Source organism: Narcine bancroftii, chromosome 4, assembly GCF_036971445.1.
Source record: "Narcine bancroftii isolate sNarBan1 chromosome 4, sNarBan1.hap1, whole genome shotgun sequence".
NCBI lineage: Eukaryota > Metazoa > Chordata > Chondrichthyes > Torpediniformes > Narcinidae > Narcine > Narcine bancroftii.
This window is the reverse complement of record NC_091472.1, coordinates 315,387,332-315,412,660: the sequence shown is the minus strand read 5'-3', so window position 1 is coordinate 315,412,660 and position 25,329 is coordinate 315,387,332. Positions and strand designations below refer to the sequence as shown.

The 25,329-nt window shown below is 52.7% G+C and overlaps 1 protein-coding gene across 1 annotated transcript in view; it reads left to right on the top strand.

The window, feature by feature from the left end:
- Nucleotides 1-1,195: 1,195 nt before the first annotated feature.
- LOC138762288 (carboxy-terminal domain RNA polymerase II polypeptide A small phosphatase 1-like) overlaps nucleotides 1,196-25,329 on the top strand; it is a 35,648-nt gene continuing 11,514 nt past the window's right edge. The window contains exons 1-5 of the mRNA XM_069936001.1: nucleotides 1,196-1,441; nucleotides 7,374-7,379; nucleotides 16,277-16,434; nucleotides 23,284-23,385; nucleotides 24,573-24,629. Of these exons, the coding sequence (XP_069792102.1) occupies nucleotides 1,381-1,441; nucleotides 7,374-7,379; nucleotides 16,277-16,434; nucleotides 23,284-23,385; nucleotides 24,573-24,629 (384 nt within the window). The 5' untranslated portion in view covers nucleotides 1,196-1,380. The remainder of the gene's footprint in view (nucleotides 1,442-7,373; nucleotides 7,380-16,276; nucleotides 16,435-23,283; nucleotides 23,386-24,572; nucleotides 24,630-25,329) is intronic.

Genomic DNA, 25,329 nt, shown 5'->3' with positions numbered 1-25,329 from the left:
GGAGGGAGGGGGGGGCAGAGGGAGATAAGACCCCCCTCCCCTCCCCTCCCCTCCCCTCCCCTCCCCTCCCCGCTCGGAGCGTCCTCCGGCGGGGGCCGCCTTGAAACCGACGCCCACGATCCATGTAGTTTTCGTCGCTTCGCTTTGAAATTGACAAGGAGAGGTTTCCATGTTGTGATCGAGCTCTTCAACCGCGCTTCTCCCCCTCTCTCTCTCTTCTCCCCTCCCTCCCTCTCTCTTCTCCCCTCCCTCCCTCTCCTTCTCCCCCCTCCCTCTCTCCTCTCTCTTCTCCCCTCCCTCCCTCTCTTCTCCCTCTCTCTTCTCCCTCCCTCCCTCAACTCTCTCACCCTCCCTCCCTCTCTTCTTCTCCCTCTCTCTCTCCCTCTCTCTTCTCCCTCTCTCTTCTCCCCTCCCTCCCTCTCTCTTCTCCCTCTCTCTTCTCCCCTCCCTCCCTCTCTCTTCTCCCCTCCTCCCTCTCTCTTCTCCCTCCCTCCCTCTCTCTCTCCCCTCCCTCCTCTCTCCCCTCTCTCTTCTCCCCTCCCTCCCTCTCTTCTCCTCTCTCTTCTCCCTCCCTCCCTCTCTCTTCTCCCTCCCTCCCTCTCTCTTCTCCCCTCCCTCCCTCTCTCTTCTCCCTCTCTCTCTCCTCTCTCTTCTCCTCTCTCTTCTCCTCTCTCTTCTCCCCCTCCCTCCCTCCCTCTCTCTTCTCCCCCTCCCTCCCTCTCTCTTCTCCCCCTCCCCTCCCTCTCTCTTCTCCCTCCCTCCCTCTCTCTTCTCCCCTCCCTCTCTCTCCTCCCCTCCCTCCTCTGTCTCCTCCCCTCCCTCCCTCTCTCTTCTCCCTCCTCCCTCTCTCTCTCCCCCTCCTCCCTCTCTCCCTCTCTCTCTCCTCCTCCCTCTCTCTTCTCCCCCTCCCTCCCTCCCTCTCTCTTCTCCCCCTCCCTCCCTCTCTCTTCTCCCTCTCCCTCCCTCTCTCTTCTCCCTCCTCCCTCTCCCCCTCCTCCCTCTCTCTCCCCCTCCTCCTCTCTCCCTCTCTCTCTTCCTCCTCCCTCTCTCTCTCCCCCTCCCTCCCTCCCTCTCTCTTCTCCCCTCCCTCCCTCCTCTCTCTTCTCCCCCTCCCTCCCTCTCTCTTCTCTCCCTCTCCCTCTCTCTTCTCCTCCCTCTCCCTCTCTTCTCCCTCTCCCACTCTCCCTCCTCCCTCTTCTCCTCCTCCCTCTTCCCTCTTCTCCCTCCTCCCTCCTCCCTCTCTCCTCTCCCTCTCTCTCTTCCTCCTCTCTCTCTCTTCTCCCCCTCCCTCCCCTCCTCGTTCGCTCCTGAGTTCTTTTCGGTGTAACCTGGGAGGAGGAGGGGGGGAGGAGGTTGATTTCCCTCCACAAGATCCAGCCCATGGACAGCCCGTCCATAATCACGCAGGTCAGCAAAGAGGAGGCGAACAGGCCGCTGAGAGGCGAACAGGCCGCTGCAGGAAAGAGGTAACGAACCATTCAGGCCAGATTGGAGCCGGTGCCGCCACGTTGTGTCGAAGGCGGCGACACTGTATCGGAGCCCCGCTCAATGTCCAAACTTTGGAGCAAACTCAGCCCCGACATTCTTCCCTGTCGCTGCCTCCGTCCGTCTCCGCTGGGGCCTGTGATCACTTCCATTTGGAGAGGGGGGGGAGAGGGGGGTTGGGTGGAAGAAGGGAAGGAGAGTGGTGGGGGAAGAAGGGAAGGAGGGTGGTGAGGGGAAGAAGGGAAGGAGGTTGGTGAGGGGAAGAAGGGAAGGAGGGTGGTGAGGGGAAGAAGGGAAGGAGGTTGGTGAGGGGAAGAAGGGAAGGAGGGTGGTGAGGGGAAGAAGGGAAGGAGGTTGGTGAGGGGAAGAAGGGAAGGAGAGTGGTGGGGGAAGAAGGGAAGGAGGGTGGTGAGGGGAAGAAGGGAAGGAGGGTGGTGAGGGGAAGAAGGGAAGGAGGTTGGTGAGGGGAAGAAGGGAAGGAGGGTGGTGAGGGGAAGAAGGGAAGGAGGTTGGTGAGGGGAAGAAGGGAAGGAGAGTGGTGGGGGAAGAAGGGAAGGAGGGTGGTGAGGGGAAGAAGGGAAGGAGGGTGGTGAGGGGAAGAAGGGAAGGAGGTTGGTGAGGGGAAGAAGGGAAGGAGGGTGGTGAGGGGAAGAAGGGAAGGAGGTTGGTGAGGGGAAGAAGGGAAGGAGGGTGGTGAGGGGAAGAAGGGAAGGAGAGTGGTGGGGGAAGAAGGGAAGGAGGGTGGTGAGGGAAGAAGGGAAGGAGGTTGGTGAGGGAAGAAGGAAGGAGGTTGGTGAGGGGAAGAAGGGAAGGAGGGTGGTGAGGGGAAGAAGGGAAGGAGGTTGGTGAGGGGAAGAAGGGAAGGAGGGTGGTGAGGGGAAGAAGGGAAGGAGAGTGGTGGGGAAGAAGGGAAGGAGGGTGGTGAGGGGAAGAAGGGAAGGAGGTTGGTGAGGGAAGAGGAAGGAGGGTGGTGAGGGGAAGAAGGGAAGGAGGTTGGTGAGGGGAAGAAGGGAAGGAGGGTGGTGAGGGGAAGAAGGGAAGGAGGTTGGTGAGGGGAAGAAGGGAAGGAGGGTGGTGAGGGAAGAAGGGAAGGAGGGTGGTGAGGGGAAGAAGGGAAGGAGGTTGGTGAGGGAAGAAGGGAAGGAGGGTGGTGAGGGGAAGAAGGGAAGGAGGTTGGTGAGGGGAAGAAGGGAAGGAGGGTGGTGAGGGGAAGAAGGGAAGGAGGTTGGTGAGGGGAAGAAGGGAAGGAGGTGGTGAGGGGAAGAAGGGAAGGAGGGTGGTGAGGGGAAGAAGGGAAGGAGGTTGGTGAGGGGAAGAAGGGAAGGAGGGTGGTGAGGGGAAGAAGGAAGGAGGTTGGTGAGGGGAAGAAGGGAAGGAGAGTGGTGGGGAAGAAGGGAAGGAGGGTGGTGAGGGGAAGAAGGGAAGGAGGTTGGTGAGGGAAGAAGGGAAGGAGGGTGGTGAGGGGAAGAAGAAGGGGAAGAAGGGAAGGAGGTTGGTGAGGGGAAGAAGGGAAGGAGGGTGGTGAGGGGAAGAAGGGAAGGAGGTTGGTGAGGGGAAGAAGGGAAGGAGAGTGGTGGGGGAAGAAGGGAAGGAGGGTGGTGAGGGGAAGAAGGGAAGGAGGGTGGTGAGGGGAAGAAGGGAAGGAGGTTGGTGAGGGGAAGAAGGGAAGGAGGGTGGTGAGGGGAAGAAGGGAAGGAGGTTGGTGAGGGGAAGAAGGGAAGGAGGGTGGTGAGGGGAAGAAGGGAAGGAGAGTGGTGGGGGAAGAAGGGAAGGAGGGTGGTGAGGGGAAGAAGGGAAGGAGGTTGGTGAGGGAAGAAGGGAAGGAGGTTGGTGAGGGGAAGAAGGGAAGGAGGGTGGTGAGGGGAAGAAGGGAAGGAGGTTGGTGAGGGGAAGAAGGGAAGGAGGTGGTGAGGGGAAGAAGGGAAGGAGAGTGGTGGGGAAGAAGGGAAGGAGGGTGGTGAGGGGAAGAAGGGAAGGAGAGTGGTGGGGGAAGAAGGGAAGGAGAGTGGTGGGGGAAGAAGGGAAGGGTGGTGGGGGAGAGGGAGGGGGAAGAAGGGAAGGAGAGTGGTGGGGGAAGAAGGGAAGGAGAGTGGTGAGGGGAAGAAGGGAAGGAGAGTGGTGGGGGAAGAAGGGAAGGAGGGTGGTGAGGGGAAGAAGGGAAGGAGGGTGGTGGGGGAGGAAGGGAAGGAGGGTGGTGGGGGAGAGGGAGGGGGAAGAAGGGAAGGAGAGGGGTGGGTGGGAGAGGGAGGGGAAGAAGGGAAGGAGAGGGGTGGGTGGAGAGGGAGGGGGAAGAAGGGAAGGAGAGTGGTGGGGAAGAAGGGAAGGAGAGTGGTGGGGAAGAAGGGAAGGAGAGTGGTGGGGAAGAAGGGAAGGAGAGTGGTGGGGGAAGAAGGGAAGGAGAGTGGTGGGGAAGAAGGGAAGGAGAGTGGTGGGGGAGAGGGAGGGGGATGAAGGGAAGGAGAGTGGTGAGGGGAAGAAGGGAAGGAGAGTGGTGAGGGGAAGAAGGGAAGGAGAGTGGTGAGGGGAAGAAGGGAAGGAGAGTGGTGGGGGAGAGGGAGGGGGATGAAGGGAAGGAGAGTGGTGAGGGGAAGAAGGGAAGGAGAGTGGTGAGGGGAAGAAGGGAAGGAGGGTGGTGGGGGATGAAGGGAAGGAGAGTGTTGGGGAAGAAGGGAAGGAGAGTGGTGGGGAGAGGGAGGGGGAAGAAGGGAAGGAGAGTGGTGGGGAAGAAGGGAAGGAGAGTGGTGGGTGGGAGAGGGAGGGGGAAGAAGGGAAGGAGAGTGGTGGGGGAGAGGGAGGGGGATGAAGGGAAGGAGAGTGGTGAGGGGAAGAAGGAAGGAGAGTGGTGAGGGGAAGATGGGAAGGAGGGTGGTGGGGGATGAAGGGAAGGAGAGTGTTGGGGAAGAAGGGAAGGAGAGTGGTGGGTGGGAGAGGGAGGGGGAAGAAGGGAAGGAGAGTGGTGGGTGGGAGAGGGAGAGGGGAAGAAGGGAAGGAGAGTGGTGGGGGGAGAGGGAGGGGGGAAGAAGGGAAGGAGAGTGGTGAGGGGGGGGGGAAGAGAGGGAGAAAAACAGCTTCTGACCAAACAAGTTGTTCTGGAGTGGTGGGGGGGGGGGGGGGGTTGGGTTGTGGGGGCTTCTTTAAACAGTCATTTGTTTTTTAAAAATATCCACATTTGAAGTCATTTCTCTGTGTGATGTAGCATCAGTCAGTAATGTGGCTTCCTGGCTGTTTCTCTCTCTCTGCTTGGTAGCGAGCGGATGCCATGTTTTTTAATGGAACTCCTCTGGTGGGTGTGTCTGTGTGTTTTCGACTTGTTGTTGTGGAAGGGAGAGGGAGGGAGGCTGTGGACTCGCCTCCCCCTCGCGAACCTCTCCTCTCGATTGTTTCAAAATAGGGAATCCCCGAAGATTTTCGGCTAAATTTAGCTGGGCTATGGTCCAGTGTCACTTGGGCAGTGTTTTGTTGATTGTTGACCGTGTTTGCCATCACGGGCAGCGGGGCTCAGGCCCTGTCAGCTCAGCTGGGGGGAGTGGGGGGGGGGGAAACGGGACTTGTGCTCTAGATTCCGAAGTATCTGCAACCCCTGTGTCTCCTGTCAGTGGTGTCAAGGTGCCTGATCTCTTCATTTCCCCCCCCCCACCTGAAAATCCAACATAACAACAAAAAAACAGGGCGTGCTGGAAATAGCCAGGGGTCAGACAGCTTCCATAGAGAGAGAGGAAAACACTGGAGGCATTTTTGGAACTGGGATGGGAGGGGTCGCAATTTGGAGTTGGTGTTGGGATTTGGGGTCAGAATTTGGGGTGGGTGCTGGGATTGTGGTCGGAGTTTGGGATAAAGGTGAACGAGTTAGTTTCCAGTGGCTAACAAGGTGGGCAAGGGATGGATAGAAATTTCAGTCTCTTCTGCCAAGGTAGGGTGGTCTAAAACTAGCGGGCCTCATTGTAAGGTGATAAGAAAGATTTGAAGTGGGGTGTGAGGGGCTCCTTTGCACATCTGGAATGAACTGCCGAACAAAGTGGGGGCAATTACAATGGGGGTGGTTAGGACAGGTTGGGTGGAACATCACCCAGACGCAGGCAAATGGAGACTAGCTCAGGTGGACAACTCAGTTGGCCTGGGAAAGTTGAGCCAAGGGCCTGCTTTCCTGCCATCTGTCCAGGAGCCAAGCAGATTGATGAATTCCTGCAAAAAGACCCCACACCATTGCCTCCCTCCTTCCTGAAATCTCACCCTCCCAAACTTTCCCAACCCAGATGATGAATCATTGTTATGTGAACCAACCATGCAGAAGTGGAGGTTGTTTTGTGAGCAGACCAGTTAGCTATCTTATACATAGTACAAATGCACAGTGAAGTGTGACCGAGAGTGCCCAGTTGAGACGGAGCAAATACAACATGGTTTTTACCAGTGTCAGGTTCACACAGGATTCCGATTACAGTGAGAAAGAAATGGGACTTGAATCCAATGGTGTGTGATTTCACTCACATGAACCTTCTCCTTGATGAGAGGGAGATGACGAGAGTGTGGCCAGAGTGGGACGAGTCATTTATTAGATTGCCTATTTTCCAAGGTGTCGGGAGGTCAAGAAGGAATTGATGGGAAGGTCTTCACAATTTCTGGCTCACCAGCATGAACTCTGTTCAAACTTCCTTTTGCAGAGTTGAAGGATGGCCAATATTACGCCCTCAGGAAGAGTAGGGTGTCTCCATCCCTGGGATTGATGCAAGTTCTTGCAAATGAGTGGAGGGGCAGGTCCTCAATTTCAGTGGAGTTGATTCAGTGCTGGTCATTCTCAGAAGATGATCAAGAAGTCTTCCCCTGTTGTGTGTTTCGCTTCCGAGACTGACGATGTGTTAGAGCAAGGTATTGACTAAGGCTCATTGTTAGCCAAGTTGGTACGGTAATAGACCCATCCCCACCAGTACTAGACCCCAGTGTTCCACAGTGACAGACCTTTACCCACCAGTACTGTACCCCAGTGTAATGCAGTGACAGACCTTTCCTCATCAGTACTGTACCCCGTGTTACACAGTGACAGACCCGTCCCAACCAGTACTGTACCCCATGTTATATAGTGACACCTTTCCCCACCTGTACTGTACTCCAGTGTTACACAGTGACAGCCCTGTACAAACCAGTACTGTACCCTGGTGTTACACAGTGACAGACCCGTCCCCACAGGTACTGTTTTACACAGCGACCGACCCTTCCCCACCAGTACTGTTCCCCAGTGTTACACAATGACAGACCCGTCCCCACCAGTACTGGACCCCTCTGTTACACAGTGACAGACCTGTCCCCACCAGTACTGGACCCCTATGTTTACACAGTGACAGACCCGTCCCCACCAGTACTGGACCCCTATGTTTACACAGTGACACACCCGTCCCCACTAGTACTGGACCCCTATGTTTACACAGTGACAGGCCCGTCCCCACCAGTACTGGACCCCTATGTTTACACAGTGACAGACCCGTCCCCACCAGTACTGGACCCCTATGTTTACACAGTGACAGACCTGTCCCCACGAGTACTGGACCCCTATGTTTACACAGTGACAGACCCGTTCCCACGAGTACTGGACCCCTATGTTTACACAGTGACAGACCTGTCCCCACGAGTACTGGACCCCTATGTTTACACAGTGACAGACCCGTCCCCACGAGTACTGGACCCCTATGTTTACACAGTGACAGACCTGTCCCCACCAGTACTGGATCCCTATGTTTACACAGTGACAGACCTGTCCAAACTTTGGATTTATTGTAAGAGTACATACATGACATAACATACAAACCTGTGATTCAATTTCACACGGGCCAGGTTGAATTTTTATTTATCAGTGGAGCAAAAAAAGTATACTCAAAAAAGATAAGCATATAAAAGAGAGAAATGTGAACTAAAAAGAAATGTAAACAAATTGTGGAAAACAAAATAAATATTCAATAATAAATGACGTGTACAAATCGTAGTCCTTAAATGAGTCCCTGATTGAGTTTGTGGTTGAGGAGTCTAATGGTGGGGGGGGGGAGCAGCTGTTCCTGAACCTGGTGGGTGTGAGTCTTGTGGCACCGAGACCTCTTTCCTGATGGCAGCAGCGAGAACAGAGCGTGTGCTGGGTGATGGGGATCCTTGACGATCGCTGCTGCTCTCCGACAGCAGCGTTCCCTGTAGATGTTCTCGATGGTGGGTAGGGTTTTGCCTGTGACGTCCTGGGCTGTGTCCACTACCTTTTGGAGGGCTTTACACTCGGGGGCATTGGTGTCCCCGTACCAGACCATGATGCAGCCAGTCAGTGCACTTTCCACCACACTTGTGTGGAAATTTGCCAGGGTTTCTGGTGTCGTACTGAACCTCTCCAAAATCCTGTGGAAGTGGAGGCATTGATGCGATTTCTTCAGGATGCTATTAGTATGTGGGAACCAGGAAAGATCCTCCAAGATTTGCTCACCCTCTCCACCTCTGATCCCCTCGATGATCAGTGGATCGTAAACCTCTGGTTTTCCCTTCGAAATCAGCTCCTTAGTTTTGGTGACGTTGAGTGCAAGATTGTTGTTGCACCATTCAGCCAAGTTTTCAATTTCCCTCCTGTAAGTTGACTCATCGCCTCTCTAACATTGTTCCATCAGCAAATTTGTAGATGGAGTTATTGTTGTGCCGAACCACTCAGTCGTAGGTGTAAAGCGAGTAGAGCGGGGGGGGGGTGGCTAAGAACGCAGCCCTGTGGTACTCCGGTACTGATGGAGATTATGGAGGAGAAATGATCCAGTTACGCAGAGGGGTGTTTGGTCCCAGAGGGGATGATGGTGTCGAATCCCCACCAGTACGGTACCCTGAATTACAGAGACTGTCCTGCTCCCATCATGGTGCCAAACTCTTGTTGTTTCGATACAGATCTCCTTATGTTCAATGTCACCATTGTGCACACCTGACTGGGGTACCCAGTGCAGTACGACTGTGGCCCTGACCTGAAACTGGTCCTCTCCCAGTTGCTGAGCCACTGTTCATAGAGTGGGTTAACAGAGCCTTGTGTATGGTTACATGTTTACCTCCACCCACTCCACCCTCCTGTTGATTACAATCAGTTCCCATGCACTTTTGCAGGGCTCTAAACATCAACCCCTGTTTACTTCAGGTGGTCCAGCTGAATTTTGCCAGCACTTTGGTGTCCCTCGCTGGACCCCAGCGTCTGCAGGTTTTCTGTTTACTCCCACACTCTGTACTTTTGGGAGACCCTGTCAGTGCCCAGCAGGTTAAATGGAAACCTTTGCTCCAATTCGAGGCAAATGTCTCTCTGTTTTGCCTCTCTGTATGGTTCACTGTTGCCGATGTCAATTGTTTGTGATACAGGGAACTGGGTGTCTTCAAGGGGGCAGTAAATGGCCAAATATTTTAAACCTCCCTCATGAACTTGAGTATCTAAACTCATTACTCCAGCAATGTTATGTCAGTTTTCATGGAGCTTCACTCTGGGTCTGACCCCGGGAGTGTGTGATGGGACGGTGTGGAGGGAGCTTCACTCTGGTTCTGACCCCGGGAGTGTGTGATGGGACAGTGTGGAGAGAGCTTCACTCTGTGTCTGACCCCGGGAGTGTGTGATGGGACGGTGTGGAGGGAGCTTCACTCTGGGTCTGACCCCGGGAGTGTGTGATGGGACGGTGTGGAGGGAGCTTCACTCTGGGTCTGACCCCGGGAGTGTGTGATGGGACGGTGTGGAGGGAGCTTCACTCTGGGTCTGACCCCGGGAGTGTGTGATGGGACGGTGTGGAGGGAGCTTCACTCTGGGTCTGACCCCGGGAGTGTGTGATGGGACGGTGTGGAGGGAGCTTCACTCTGGGTCTGACCCTGGGTTTGTGTGATGGGACGGTGTGGAGGGAGCTTCACTCTTGTATCTAATGTAGTGTGTTTGAATAGAAGTTTTGATATTTCCCCTAAATCTGCTTTAATTATCAATCTAGCAGTGTTTTCCAGTTCATTAGAACTTGTGACTTCTTGTAAAAAACTTCTTCGTTCACTCTTTATTTTGTTTTTATGATCATGTGATTTTTTTTTGGCCTCATTTTAAGGACGATTGGGTATGGACTGAGAGCGGGAGTGCCAGAATTCAAACCTCTCCTCTCCCGCCGACCCAGAGAACTCAGGCCAATTGCAACAATTACTGTTTCAAGGGCCTCCAAAAATGATGTAAATTTCATCTGAAGCGAAAGCTTCATGATTTCAAGGCACGGAGTAAAGAAAACCTTGATGGATGGGAAGCAAAAGCTGTGCTGGCCATAATTTGGGCTGCAGATTTCTCCTGTGCCTTGACACCATTAGTTCCCTCCCTCTCAATGATCTTGCTGACTGCCAACGGCTGTGTGGATTCTGATAGATGCTTCTTCATTGGTGAAATGTTCTGTTTTGTTGTCACGTGCTCCAAGATACGGTAATAGAGGTTGTTTTGCAAGCAGACCAGTGAAGTCATCTCATACAAAATCCCCACAGAGCAAAAAGTAGGGAGTTTCATTTGGGACGGAGCTAAGACAGCAACATTTTCCTCACATGGGGGTCATTCAAGAGCCTAATAAAAGCAGAGAAGAAACCATCCTTGAACCTGGTGGTGTGTCATCTCAGCTTCTGGATGGGGGTGGGGGGTGGTGAAGAGAGTGCGGCTGGGGTTGGGTGGGCCTCTTAATGGCTACTTTACTGAAGCGGCAGGAGTTGTCGAGGATGTGGGCTGCAGAAATACAGGTGTGTCCTGGTGTTGAGGAGGATTTTTGCCAAACCATTCTGGGACCTGGAGCTGTTGATCCAAGCAACCAGAGGGCCTGTGGTTTGGATACCTGCTTCGATAGTCATGGAGGAGTGTGGAGCAGGCCAACTGACCACGTTGTGGTTTTTTAAAAATCTCACTCGGCTGCTGTACAAGTATGATTTGACTTGCCTGGATAGTACATGCAACAAAGCTGTCTGTTGCATTGTGTGATAACCAGCAATTCAATTCAATGGACCATCAGCCACCTGAACCCATTTTTTGTTCCCCATGCACTCCCATCCCATTTTCCCCCCTCCCCCCAATCCTACCCCTCACCCACACAACGGGTGGGTTACAGCAGCCAGTGAACCCAGTTTTGGATGTGGGCGGAAACTGGAGCAACCGGGGGTGGGCAGAGACCCACGCAGTCGCAGAGAGAACATGCAAACTCCACATTGGCAGCATCCGAGGTCAAGATTGAACCAGTGTGTGCGAGTGTGATCTCGCTCTCCGCTAATTGACAGCATTCCACCTTTTGCAGCAGTATTCATTGGTGCAAATATTGCTATAAATTACAGGTTTTTAAATAAATGAGTGCAAGAGAAGAGAAAGGGAGGTCATGTCTGTGGGTCATTGTCCATTCAGGAATCTGATGGTGGAAGGGAAGAAGCTGTCCTTGTGCCGCTGAGTGCTCGTCTTTAGGCTCCTGGACCTTTCCCTGATGGTAGCAAAGTGAAGAGGATGTGGCCTGGGTAGTGGGGTCTTTGAGGATAGAGGCTGCTTTCTTAAGACACCGCCTGTTGTAGATGCCCTTGACGGAGTGAAGTCTGGTGCCTGTGATGGCACTGGCCGTGTTCACACCCTCTCTGTCGTCTTTTCCTGTCGTGTGCATTGGCAGATGGTGATTCAACCGACCAGAAAGCTCTCTGCAGTTCATTGGGTGTAGAGTGTGTTGGAATGTGACAGGCATTTTACAAGTGCGCGTCCTTCTACTTGCAGCTCCTTCCCAATGTCCTCCACCTCCTGACCATAGCACCCACCCTCTCCCTCTGGGAGTCTTCGAAGCTCCTGAAGGTGGGTGGCAATCCAATCAATTGAGCTCCTCTGCATCCACCACACCACACCCCCACCCCCCCCACAACTAACTACCCCTGCCCTCATGGGAACCCTAGCGGTGACCGACTCACAGGGAGATCCCGCCCACCCCTGCAGGAAGTGAGGAGGGGGAAGGACGTGCTGGTACTCCTAGGGCTGGCCTTCTGGGGGGGGAGGGGGTGACAGGGAGGGGCTGTCAGCCGTTGATGGGTGCGGAAGTGGAGGGACTGGCGGCTTCCTGAGCCGGGAAGGGGTGTGGGGGCAGACCGTGTCTGGTGCCAGCCTCTCAGCTTCGGCCCAACACCAGGTCTACATCAGACCACACTCCTGAACCTCTCCCCCCCACCCCGCCCCACCCCCCCCCCCAAACCACCACCGACAATTACACAGCTGCTGTGGTTTGGCCAAGGCATCCCGTATCTGGGTGGGTTTTCCCCCCCCGCTGCTCCACTTCTCTCTTTCCCTCCAAAGCGTATGGGGCTGTAGGTTAAATTGGGCAGCACGGCTTTAAATGGCCGGGATCAGCTTCCACCATGCTGTAAATAAAATTACAACAGCTAAAGTAAAATTTCATAAAGCTCTGCAAGGCCGTCCCTCGGCCTTTTGCCGGCCGTCCCTCGGCCTTTTGCCGGCCGTCCCTCGGCCTTTTGCCGGCCGTCCCTCGGCCTTTTGCCGGCCGTCCCTCGGCCTTTTGCCGGCCGTCCCTCGGCCTTTTGCCGGCCGTCCCTCGGCCTTTTGCCGGCCGTCCCTCGGCCTTTTGCCGGCCGGCCCTCGGCCTTTTGCCGGCCGTCCCTCGGCCTTTTGCCGGCCGTCCCTCGGCCTTTTGCCGGCTGGCCCTCTATTTTATCCGATTTATCCCCTTCGGTGAACGGCCGAATGTTCATTCCCAAGCCCTTGTTCAGAATGTCCCAGGTCACAGGGGGATTTCTTCTCCCTCTCCCCTTGGTTCTGCTGTTGATGTCCCTGGTCGCTGTGAGCCAAGTGTTCTCGCTGAGTTTGGATTACAATCTGCTCCGGTACAGGGCTGAACTGTCCCTCCTGCATCCTTGAGCGACAATGGGATGCTCCCCGCCCAAGCACTAAATGTAATCAGTATCCAGACGACGACCACTGCCCTCTCTTTGTTCCCTCTGCTTCCTCCAAGTTATTTATGATGTTGCTGGTTTATAAAATTTGCCTCATCCATCAATTAGTGTTGGTAAACGCCCGAGACGGCTTTACATTGGATGTGGAGTCACACAACCTAGAGAGGCCCTTCACCCACAGGCCCATCAACTCCCCCCGGCCCCACCCCAGGGGCAATTTGCAACTGCCAATGTACCCACCAGCCTGAATTCCTTTGGGGTGTGGGATGAACCCAGGGAATCCCATGGGGTGAACATGTAAACTCCACAGGACTGACCTCCTCTGGGAAGTGTTGGACACAGATGCAGTTACAACATTTTTTAAAAACATGGGGCAAGGATGTGGTTTAGCCCAGCCATTCTCAGTAAGTGGGGTGGGGCAGCACTGGGGGTCATAGCACATTTTATGTAGTCGGTTGGAGAAAAGTACTGGGGTTTAAAACCCGAGCTGTCCGTAAGGAGTTTGTACGTTCTCCCCGAGTCTGCGTGGGTTTCTGTAGTCGGTCAGAGAGAAGTACTGGGGTTCGAAACCTGAGCTGTCTGTAAGGAGTTGTACGTTCTCCCCGAGTCTGCGTGGGTTTATGTAGTCGGTCGGAGAGAAGCATTGGGGTTCAAAACCCGAGCTGTCCGTAAGGAGTTTGTACGTTCTCCCCATGTCTGCGTGGGTTTATGTAGTTGGTCGGAGGGAAGTATTGGGGTTCGAAACCCGAGCTGTCTGTAAGGAGTTTGTACATTCTCCCCGTGTCTGCGTGGGTTTTCTCAATTTCATCCCACTGTTCAAAAATGTACTGGGAGTGGAATTGGGCGCCACGGGCTCACGGACCTATTGGATGTGTCTAAGTTTAACGTTTAAAAGTCTAAAAAAATGTAAGGGTGGAAGAAACCAACTGAACTTGATTGCTTCACAGGGAAGGGGCCCATAACCTTAGAGCAGAGTCCGAAGGCGGCCTGAGCCAAAAAAAACCAGTTTGAGAATGGCTGATTTAAAGGGATTTTCTTTCTCCAAACGCAGGTAAATGGGACTAGCTCAGGTGGGCAACTTGCTCAGCATGGACAAGTCGGGCCAAAAGGCCTGTGTTCCCATGCTGCATGGATATATGACGCAAGAAAGCCATCAAGAGGAGTGAGGTAGAATGGAGGGATCTGGGAATACAGATACATAATTCCCTGAAAGTGACGTCACAGGTGGACAGGGTTGTAAAGAGAACTTTTGGCATCTTGGCCTCCATAAATCAGGAGTTGGGATGTAATGTTTAAGTTGTTTAAGACATTGGTGAGGCCAAATTTGGAGGATTGTGTGCAGTTCTGATTACCGAACGACAAGAAAGAGATCAATAAGATAGAAAGAGTGCAGAGAAGATTTACTAGGATGTTGCCCAGAACTATAGTTACAGGGAAAGGTTAGGACTTTATTCCCTGGAGCGTAGAAGAATGAGGGGAGATTTGATCGAGGTATTTAAAATTATGAGGGGGACAGAGTAAATGTAGGTTGGCTTTTTCCGCTGAGGGGAGGTGAGATACAAACCAGAGGACATGGGTTAAGGGTGAAAGGGGAAATGTTTAAGGGGGGAAACTTCTTCACACAGATAGTGGTGGGGATGTGGAACAAGCTGCCAGCTGAAGTGGTGAATGTTGGCTCAATTTTAACATTTAAGATGAATTTGGACAGGTACATGGATGGGAGAGGTCGGAGGGCTATGGACTGGGTGCTGGTCAGTGGAACTAGGCAGAAAAAATGGTTCTGCACAGACGAGGGGCTGAAGGATCCTGTGCTGTAATGTTCTATGGGTCCATCACTCTCTGGCAGCTGCATCACACTTTATGGAAGGCTTTGATCTTTGGGGAGGCTTGTGGGGGGTCTTGATGGCTCCAGCAAGGCCTTGTGTTGAACAGAATGAGGACACTGGTTTCACGTCACTGTGGCCGATGTTCACGATGCTACATTCTCCGCTCCTCCTCCCAAACTTCTGTCAACCACTGAAATCTGTATAACCACACCAGATATCCCTGAACGCACAATAACAGATTAGTTAGTGCCAAACCTCGGCGAATAACCAATCGGGGAGACTCCCCCACACGGCGCAAGATGGCAGGGTGCACCCGGCAGAGAATCCAAGGGTTGAATGAGCTCTGCAGCTTACCGAACCTCGAGCTAGGCTGGTCCTACAGTGTCTGAAGGAGTCTGTCCTCCCTGACTCCCTCCCCCTTCCCAGTTGGGGGCATTTATGGTGGCGATTGCGTCTAAACGCCCCTTGTCGAATGGCGGGGGTGTTTGTAGTTCTGGAGGATTGCTTGGTGTTTGGGGGGGGTGGGAGGGGAGGAGTCAGTGGTGAGAGGATCTGCTCCCTCTCCCCACACCCAGGTTAACCCCAGAGCAGTCATTCAAAGGGAAGTGAAGAGGTTGGCTGTATTTGCACAAAAAAAACTGTGTTCCCCACCCTCCGGTTTCCCCACCCAACCACGTCGTTGTCTTTTGGGGTGGAGTTATTTTTGTAAAGCACCTGCCAATCTGCACATTACAACCTCCTGCAACATGATGATGACCCGGTTTCGTGGCTTTCAGCTTCATCTCGGAACACAACCCTTTGCTTTCTTTGAACGTTATGCCCTGCTATGATATTCATCCCTCTCCCTTCCAGAAAGGCCTGATCCTTGATGCACAGAAGCATAAAAAGAAAGAAAATGGTCTCAACCTGCCCCATTAGGGAATATTAGGGAGGGAAGCTTGGTTTCAAGTCAAGGCAAAGAGGTTGAGGGAGAGAATCCTCACAATTAGGCCCCAGTCAACCAAAGGAATGAAGCTCAGAGATGGTCAAGGTTTTGGAGGGGAGGGAGGGGAATGCCCAAGTGGGAAGGTGCTGAGAGAGGGAGAGATGAGAGGCACTTGAAGCCAATTTGAATGTGACAAGTTGAGAGATGGGTGCCTTCAGGTTCATTGGAGCCATTGTGGCTTCCTCACCTTCACTCGCCCAGCTGGTGGGAGAAGGGGTGGAAGGGGGTTTGTACACCTTGGGGCAAACCACTGAATAAGCTACATGAGAATCAGGCAAAGACACGAGAGACTACAGGGGCTGCAAACTGGAGCTAAAGAGCACGGCACAGTTGGCGTAGCGGTTAGCGCAACGCCTGTTCAGCGGCAGTGATTGGGACTGGACTGAGGTCGGAATCCTGCGCTGTCTGTAAGGAGTTTGTACGCTCTCCCCGGGTCTGTGTGGGTTTTCCCTGGGGCTCAAGTTTCCTCCCACTGTTCAACAACATTCCAGAGTGTAAGTTAAATGGGGGTAAATTGGGTGCCACAGACTCATGGGCCGAAAAGGCCTATTATCGTGATGTATGTCTAAATAAAAATCTTGGAGACGGCACCTCGGAAACTGCTGCCCTCCATTGGCAGTGCCCTGGGTGTAGTCTGTAGAACTCTGGAGGGTCATGGTTGCCATCAAAGGCTGCCTCCAGTAACGCTGGGCGTTGTCTGGGCAGGGGTTTAATTGAGGGACGTTCTGGGTCATATCCCTCTCCCACAGCAGCCTTGCGTTTTGCTGCAAGGGGCCATGTTTCAGCATTCTGGGTGAATTGGGAGGGGGGAATGCAGATAGCCGCCAGTGGATGCCAGGCTGCAATGCGTGGTGGGAAAGATTGGTTGGTATCTGTCATTTTTTGTTCCATGTGTGCCCAATGGAAAGGGGGGGCCTGTTGCATAGCTCAATGCGGTGCATGCTGGGAGGACTTGGTTGGTTGCCTTCCGTCAGTTGACCAATGAGGGCAAGGATGGCTGCATTGCCTGACTTGGTTTGAGTTGCCTCCTCGTCTCTGATTGACCGGTTGCTCCTCTTTGTTCCAGCCCCCCTGCCCATCCCCAACAAGAAGCGGCGGCGATGTGGCCTTCTCCGGGCCATCTTCTGCTGCATCGCCAAGGACCAGGACGATGGCGACCAGATCCAGGGCAGCAGCAACAACAACACTCCGCTGCTGGTTGACTGCAAGAACAGCAGTAACAAGGTAGGAGCCTCACCTCCCCCTTCGCCCGCCCTGTCTGCTACACCCCCTCCTCCTTAAACACGATGGTGTGTTCCTGAGGGTGGGGGACAGGCAGGGTGGTGTGGGGCGGAGTGGGCAAATGACCCATATTCTGGGAAACCCACACACACTCCTGATCCAACCCTCCACACATCACCCAATCACAGGGAAACTTCCTCCTCGACCTCTGGGTCAAGAGGGTGCCAAGGAGATTTACCAGGGTGGTGCCTGGATGGGAGAGCATGTGTTTGAGGCAAGGATGGCAGACCTGGGGCTTTTCTCTTTGGAGCGACAAAGGATGAGAATAGATAATAGGTTCACAGGGCACGCCGACCTCTGTCAGGAAACCCCTCCTGAATGCTGGAGGGGTTGGCAGCCGCAACGGGATTCCTTTGGTGGACAGGAAGTGCCTCAGTTTCCTCTCTCTTTCTGATTTTTAACACTGCAAGTGTGACAGAAACTCTCGGCAGAAGCACCAAGCCTCTGGGCAAAGGATGACCAGCTCAGGTAGACAAGCTGGAGCAAGGAGATGGGCTGAAGGGCCTGTTCCAACTCCCAAGGGGCTTGAGCAATGGCAACTTGGTGGAACCGCATGTCCATTCAGCTGCAGATGTGCAGAACCCTTGGGTGTTGTGAATGGTGTCGAAGGTTGTCGTGGGCTATGACAGGATACAGAGTAGTGGCAGATGGAGTTCAGTCTGGATAAGTGTGAAGTGATGCACTTTAGAAGGGCAAACTGGAAGGCAGTGTATGTGCTTAATGTAGAGGTGCAGAAGTTCTTGGGGTGCGGGCCTAAAGATCCCTCAAGGTTGCCGTGCAAGTTGATAGGGTGGGTTAAAAAGGGGCATGGTACGATGGCTTACCTTAGTCGGGGGGCTGAGTGCAAGAGCCATGAGGTCCTGTTTCAGCTCTACTCTGGTTAGACCACACTTGGAGTTGTGGCACTCGGTTCTGGTCATCTCATTGCAGTAAGCATGTGGAAGCTTTCGAGCGGAAGCAGAGGAGATTTACCAGCATCTTGCCTGGATTGGAGAACGTATCAGCAAGGTTGGCAGAGCTGGGGCTTTTATTTTTGGCGTGGGGAAGGATGAGAAGTGACTTCAAGACGCTGAGAGGGGTAGATAAGAGTCGATGGCCAGAGCATTTATCCTGAGGCGACTATAGCGAATACCAGAGGATGTCTGTTTGATGTGAATGGAGGAATGTTTAGGGGAGACGTCAGAGGTAAGTTGTTTTTAACCACGGTAGGTGCCTGGAATACGTTGCTAGGGGTGGAGGCTGGTACAATAGGGACATTCAGAAGACTCTTAAACAGGCACATGGATGTGAGAAAAATAAAAGGTTGTGGGTGTAGGGAAGGGTGAGATTGTTGTGGAGAAGGTTTATGTGGGTTGGCACAATGTTGTGGGCTGAAGGGCCTGTACTGTAATGCTCTGTGTTTAACTAGGGCTGGCTTAGGTTTGGTGTTCAGGGAACAGAAAGGAAGGGAGGGGCAATGGGCAGGAGGTTTTGATGCTGAAGCTGGCTCAACAACTTGGAGAAGGAGAATTGAGGCAAACTCTTGAAGGGATGAAGTTTTCAGGGAGAGTGTGGGGATTGGAGAACTCCTGCGAGGCAAGACCTCCCTCTGTGGGATTCCCTGCCTGCTGCTGGGATGGGCCATCTCACCACGCTGGGATGCACTCGATTTACGCAGGACAAAGTGGAAGAGGTAAAGGAAGTGGCTCGGGATGAAGTCAAGGGTGTGGGTCGGGATGGAGCCAGCTCTCATTTACCGCATGAGTTTCCTACAATGTCCCAAGAATGTGCAAGTTGAGGGAGGGTGGGGTCACTGTAAATTGGCCCTAATGTGTCGGTGAGGTTGGAATCTGGTGGGCAATGGAGGGGAAAGCGGGAAGAATCAAATGGGCTCAGGTGGGATTTATATAACAATGGGTTCCTTGCTAGTTTGCACAGACTTGATGGTTCACATTTATTATCAACAGACTATTTGTGTACAACCCAAGGAAACCGTATCTCTCCAGACCATAGGTGCACACACAAAAACACACAATACACAAGCTCTCATAAATAATCAAAATAAATAGAAATAAATATTTGGAATAGTAGTTATGGTAACAGGATAAGGTTTATCAGTCTCACAGCCTGTGGGAGGAAGCTATTCCCCAGCTCTTGGGCCTTATTAATGGTAGGGGGTTGAAGGTGTGGTCTGCTGGATGGAAGGGGTCTTCTGTAATGCCCTGAGTAGGTCACTACACGAACAGGAATACAGGTTTATCAACCAAGATTTCAATAGAAGTGCTGGTCTGTAGGGCTGAGTGCCCTTGCCTAATGATCATGTGCAGCCCAATTCCATCCAAGAATGGATTAAAAGAATAGACAGGCCGAATATTACTTGGATGGGGAGAAAATTAAAAACTCAGAGGTGCAAAGGGACTTGGGAGCCCTCGTGCAGGATATCCCGAAGATGAACCTCCAGGCTGAGTCGGTGGTGAAGAAAGGCAAATCCAATGTTGGCGTTCATATCTAGAGGGATAGAATTGCAGGGATGTGATGTTGAGGCTTTATAAGGCATTGGTGAGGCTTCACTTGGAGTACGGGGTACAGTTTTGGGCTCCTTATTTAAGAAAGGATGTGGTGGCATTGGAGAGGGTTCAGAGAAGATTCACAAGGATGATTCCTGGAATGAAGGGATTAGTATAGGAGGAACGTTCGAGGCTCTTGGACCGGACTCCTTGGAGTTCAGGAAAATGAGGGGGTGCCTCATAAAAGCATATTGAATGTTGAAAGGCCTGGACAGAGTAGATGCGGCAAAATTGTTTCCCATGGTAGGGGAGTCAAGGACAAGAGGACAAAATTCAGGAATGAAGGGCACTCATTTAAAACAGAGATGAAGAGGAATTTATTTAGCCAGAGAGCAGTGAATCTGTGGAATTTGCTACCACAGGGAGATGTGGAGGCCAGGTCACTGGGTGTATTTAAGGCAGAGATTGATAGGTATCTGAATAGTGAGGGTATTGAGGAGAAGGCCGGGGAGTGGGGCTGAGTGAGGGAATGGATCATCTCGTGGCGGGGCAGATTCGATGAGCCGAATGGCCTATTTCTGCTCCTATATCTTGTGGTCGGATGGAAGTTAACCTTGTGTGGAGTCAACCTGGGAAGGGGTAGAGTGAGGAGGGGCTGAGGGAACATGGTACGGTATAGTGCATGGAGTGCCTTGCAGCCCACAATTTCTGTCCTGAGCAAGATGCCCAATGTAACTAGAACTCTGCTGCCTGCCCGCGATCCATCTCCCTCCATTCCCTGCACATTCATGGGAGTGTCCAGAAGTCTCTCCAATGCGACTGTCATACCTGCTTCCATCAACACACCTGGGAACCCGTTTCAGGCACCGATTACTCCTTGTGTACTCCCCGTCATCTCCACCCGCCCCCAACTTCAATGCACATGTCTAGCATGGGATGAAAGCCTGGGTAAAAGTTTCTGACTGTCCACCCTATCTTGGTCCCACAACGGTTAGTGTATCACTGATACAGCTCGAATCTGGCGCTGTCCATAAGGAGTTTGTATGCTCTCTCTGACTGAGTGAGTTTCCTCCAGAGGCTTTGGTTTCCTCCCACCCTTCAAAACATACAGGGGTTGTAGGTTAATTGAGTGTAAAATGGGTGACACGGGCTCGTGGGTCGGAAGGGCCTGTTACGGTGCTGCATGTCTACATTTAAAATGTTTATCTATCGGGTCTCTCCTCAGCTAATTGATCTTTTTCCATTTTGATCCTGTACTCTGTAAATTGTGACCTGTACAGAGCTGTACGAATGTTAGGGATAGCCTGCAAGTCTGTTCACAGAATACAAGAGGTGTGGGAAGTGATGTTGAGACTATTCAAGGCATTGGTGAGGCCACATTTGGAATACTGTGTGCAGTTCTGGTCACCGAATTATCGGAAGGATATCAACAAGGTAGAGAGAGAGCAGAGAAGATTTACGAGAATGTTACTTGTGTTTCAGAATCTAGATTACAAAGAAAGTTGAGCAAATTTGGTCTTTATTCCTTGGAGCATAAAAGGTTGAGGGGGGATTTGATAGAGGTATTTAAGATTATGAGGGGGGTAGATAGAGTTGATATGGATAGGGTTTTTCCCTTGAGAGTAGGAGGGATTGAAACAAGAGGTCATGAGTTAAGGGACAAAAGTTTAGAAGTAACACAAGGGGGAACTTCTTCACTCAGAGAGTGGTGGCCGTGTGGAATGAGCTTCTGGGAGAAGTAGTGGTGGCAGGGTCCATTTTGTCCTTTAAAGAAAAATTGGATAGGAGGGGAATGGGGGTTATGGGCAGGGTGCAAGTAGTTGGGACTAGAGGAGAGGACTTGTTTCGGTGAGGACTAGAAGGGCCGAGATGGCCTGTTTCCGTGCTGTAATTGTTATATGGTTATATGGCCCCTTCTCACTATAATTATGTAAGGGGTGGGGGGAGAAATCTTTTAAATTTTAAAATTATACTTCAACTGAAATTGGTGTTGCCTCCTCTAGACCAGGTGATGACCAGAAATCAAATTTTCTGGGCCCCCTTCCCTGTGAAGCCGCCAAGTGCATGGAACGTAGAACATTACAGCACAGAAAAGGTCCATCGGTCCTCGGTGTTGTGATGATCCATATATATTAACCAAAAAATATCCAAACCCTCCCTACCCCGTGACCCTCTATTTTTTTTTCCCATCCACGTGCCTGTCTAAGAGTCTCTTAAATGCCCCGAATTGTTTCAGCCTCCACCACCATCCCTGGCAAAGCAATCCAGGCCCCCACCACCTTTTTTTTGGTAAAAAGAAATCCCTGATGTCTCCCCTAAACGTTCCACTCGTCACTTTGTACACATGTCCTCTGGTGTTTGAATTTGTTTATTCAGACACGCAGCATGGTAACAGGGCCTTTCAGCCTACGAGTCGATGCTGCCCAATTCTCCTGCACGCCCCCCCCCCCCACAGGTGCATTTTGAACGGTGGGAGGAATCCGGAGTCCCTGAGAGAAAACCCACCCGGACTCGGGGTGACCTCCTTACAGACAGTGCGGGATTCGAACCCTAATCACTGGTGTTGTAACAGTGTTGCACTAACCACTACGTCAACTGTGCTGCCCTGGGGAGGTGGTGGGGGGGGGGGGGGGGGGAGAGGCGGTGAGAAGGTGCCTGTCTACCTTGTCAGTGCTTCTGTGTTTCTTCTGTACTTCTACTGACTACACAAAAACAAAATTTATTTTATGATTTTTAATGTGCTGAGGCACCCCGCCCCCCCCCCCCCACCCCAGGAAGGCTGTAGTGCCCCCCATTGAGAATGGCGACAGTGTCTAATCAGTCGGTCCCCACCCTAGTGAGTTGTTCCATCCAGCTGCCAGTAGGGTTCAGAGCTGCTCCATTTGAATCCAATGCCAGACTCTGGTTCAAAACAAAATAGCAAGGCAAATGGTATGTAAAGAATGCCAATGCTGGCAAGGAGAGAAGGAGGGCCTCAGGGAGGGGGGGGGGGGGGGGGAGGGCTGATTGAGGGCAGTGATATCCAGTAAACTGAGCGGGAATGTTAAACCCTCTTCTCCCCTTTCAAATTGGCCCCCCTCACCCTGGCCCCTTGTGATGTTTTGTTTTGAAGTCCTGCTCTGCTCGGATCAGTCCTGTTCCAAACAAGTCCCCCTCCCCCGTGGTCTCTGGAATCGAGGAATTTCCGAAATTGCAACACCTCGATGGAGGGGGTGTTTAAACTCTTAGTGTCCAGCCTGCTTTGGAAGGGAGCGATGGAAATCCTCTGGGGAGAGAGAGAGAGAGCGAGAGCGAGGGGCACCGCAGAAGGTCTGGGGAAAGATGAAGTGGGAAGGACATCTCTCCAAGAGTGGCTGGGGTTGCAGAGACGCCATCTTGCAGCTTCAGGGGCTCAATCGCAGCCTCTACCACTGTCTGTGTGGAGTTTGCCTGCTCTCCCTGTGACTGCATGAGCTCTTTCCACACCTTCCCCCCCATCCCCCTCCCCCACCAGGTTCTCCAAAGGTGTTACTTGGCCACTGTACATTGCCTCCAGTGTGCAGGTGAGGGGTTGAATCTGGGGGAATGTGGATACAGGGAAAATTAGTGGAGATTGGAATTTCTTAGCCCAGACTGAATGATCTGAATAAATAGAGTTTTTACAGAGCACTGCTGCAGTGCTTCCTCAATTAGGGAGGTTAACGTCTAGCTAGGCAGGAGCATCTGTCTGGGGGGAGGGGGTCGGGGGTGGGGGTGGGGGGGGGGAGAGGGGGGAGTGGGAGGGAAGGAGGAGGGAGAGAGGGAAGAGTATAGGAGCCAAAGGGAGGAGGCAGTGGAAGGTGGAGGGTGAGGAGGGGATGGGAAGGGAGGGTGAGTGGAGCAGGGGGGAGGGGGCTGGTGGGGGGGGGGGGTTGGAGAGGATGAGCATTGCTGCAAATCTGAAATCTTACCAGGACAGGCTTTCACCCACATCTGTGGGAAAGGCAGAATAGTTGGAGATAGTACCAAAAGCTCAAGTCTGTGACAGCTGAAGACATGGCTGCCTGTGGTTAAAACTAGGGATGATCCAAAGGCTAGAGCAGGGAAGACAACCCAGGGGGTTATCGGAATGTCAAAGAGTAGGTTGGAGATGGGGGCACATCAGACGATGCAAGTTCTAATGGACGAGACTGGTTTGAGTTGGTGTTTCAGGCAGCTTTCCACCTGGCTGAAGTCGTGGGCTGGGATCTGGCTGGAGTTCACTCTGAACTCCCTCTCCTCTCCTCCCCAGTGTGAATCTTTCTTGTCTTTCTCTTCGCCATCCCCCCCCACCCCTCGGTATGTACAGTGTGCAGTTAAACACCTCCTCCCGGAGGTGAAGCCTCAGGACACCGGGAAGAAGTGCGTAGTAATCGACCTGGACGAGACGTTGGTTCACAGCTCGTTTAAGGTGCGTGGAGTTGGCAATTTGAAAGCGCCGCATGGTGAATATTTATCATGAGTGTTGTCATACACGTGGTAAATGTACACGTGCACTGATATTCTTACTAGCGCAACAGGAACTTCATTTAAATATGACTTTAATAATAAACTAATTGGATTAAATTAAGAGTATCGTAGCTTAATATTCACAGTAATCCTCGAGCAAAACCATAGTGGACATAATCATTCCAACGGCCTTTTTTTGGCCTTGGACCAGTCCCTGATCAGGGTAACAAAGGGAGGTTCAGGAGCCTGATGGCTGTTGGATTAAAAACTGCCCTTGAACTGAGAGGAGCTGGTCTTCCGGCTTCTGTACCTTCTGCCCGAAGGGAGCAGTGAGAAGAGGTTGTGACCAGGGTGATGGGGGGAAGGGGGGAATCCTTTATGACGTTGGTGGCCTTCTTAAGGCAGCGCTTCACGTAGACACCTGCAGTGCGTGGGAGGTTGGAGCCCGTGATGGACCTGGCTGTGCTCTGGCAACCTCTTGTGTTCCTCCGCAGTCAAATTCCTCAAACCAGGTCATGTTGAAACCAGTCAGTGCACTTTCCACAGTCCACCTGTACAGGATTTGACCCTGAGCTGAAGAGGAGGGGTTTGGAGGGTGGACTGGGTGAGGTGGAGGATGTGACCTTGCAGGGGTCAGGTAGAGTCTGACCAGTGTTACCATTATTGCTGAGCCTTGGGACTCTGCGAAGCGAGCCAGTGAAACCTCGATTGGAAGTGGACTTCACTCAACTGATTCTCGGTCATTGTCCTCCGCTGCGTGGAGAGAGGGCCATTGGTTTGTGTTTCCTGGGGCACAGAGAATGTTTTCCTTGCTGGAGTGTGGTCTAATCGAGAGGGCAATACATTCCCTCGTTGGGTCTGTCCAATGCAGAAGCAGCAGGTGATTGAAACCTGAGGCCTTCAGGGCTGGGGTATTGCACTGGCACGATGGATGTGGGCCATGGTCAGCCTTCATCCCAGAACAGGCTTTGGGGGGGGCCGAATGGCCAACTCCATCAGCTGCCGGGTATCTGATGTGTTCCCCAGGCTGCTGGGGACGGAATGGATTGGGTGGGGAGGGTCACACCATTTTAGCTGGGGTGATGGGGGCTGTTGGGACTGGGGAGGGGGTCTTCCGCTTTCTGACTGGAGCATTGGCTTCCCCTGCAGCCGGTGAACAACGCAGACTTCATCATTCCCGTGGAGATTGACGGGACCATGCATCAGGTGAGAGAGGGAGGGGAGTACAGGGCCATGTGACCCTGGAGCTGTGGCAGAGTGACTGTGTCTCCTGCCCATCCCCAGGAGGGGAGGGTGGGGGGGGGAGAGCAATGCCCCATACTGGTCTTGGGGACTGGCAATTCAGGAGCAAAGTGCAGATCCGATCCAGTGACTCCATCCCACTATTTAATTATCTGACTGCGCACAGTCCCAGTGGATCCAATTACCCCACCCAACCATTCTGTCTGTACAGAACTACCTTTAGTGACCCCTGAGGACTGGTCAGTACCTGTCCCGGAGCCTGCTTCCCCACCACCTGTGGCTGTCAGCTCTGGCAGGAGGTGGGGGCTGAGGTACAAGATCACAAGATATAGGAGCTAATGTAGACCAATCAGCCCATCGAGTCTGCTCTGCCACTCTAATCATAAATTGATCCATCCTCCTACTCCGCCCCACTCCCCGACCTTCTCCCCTTGATCCCCTGACGAATCAAATTCCTGTCAATCTCTGCCTTAAATGCACCCAACGACCTGGGCAACAGGTTCCCCAGTCTCACGACCCTCTGACTAAAGAAATGTTTCCACATCTGTTTTAAATTGATGCCGTTTTATCCTGAGGTTGTGCCCTTTTGTCCTGGACTCCTCTACCATGGGGAACAACTAGCTCTGCTAACCTTGCATTGTACGACTTATTTTCCAATCCAGGA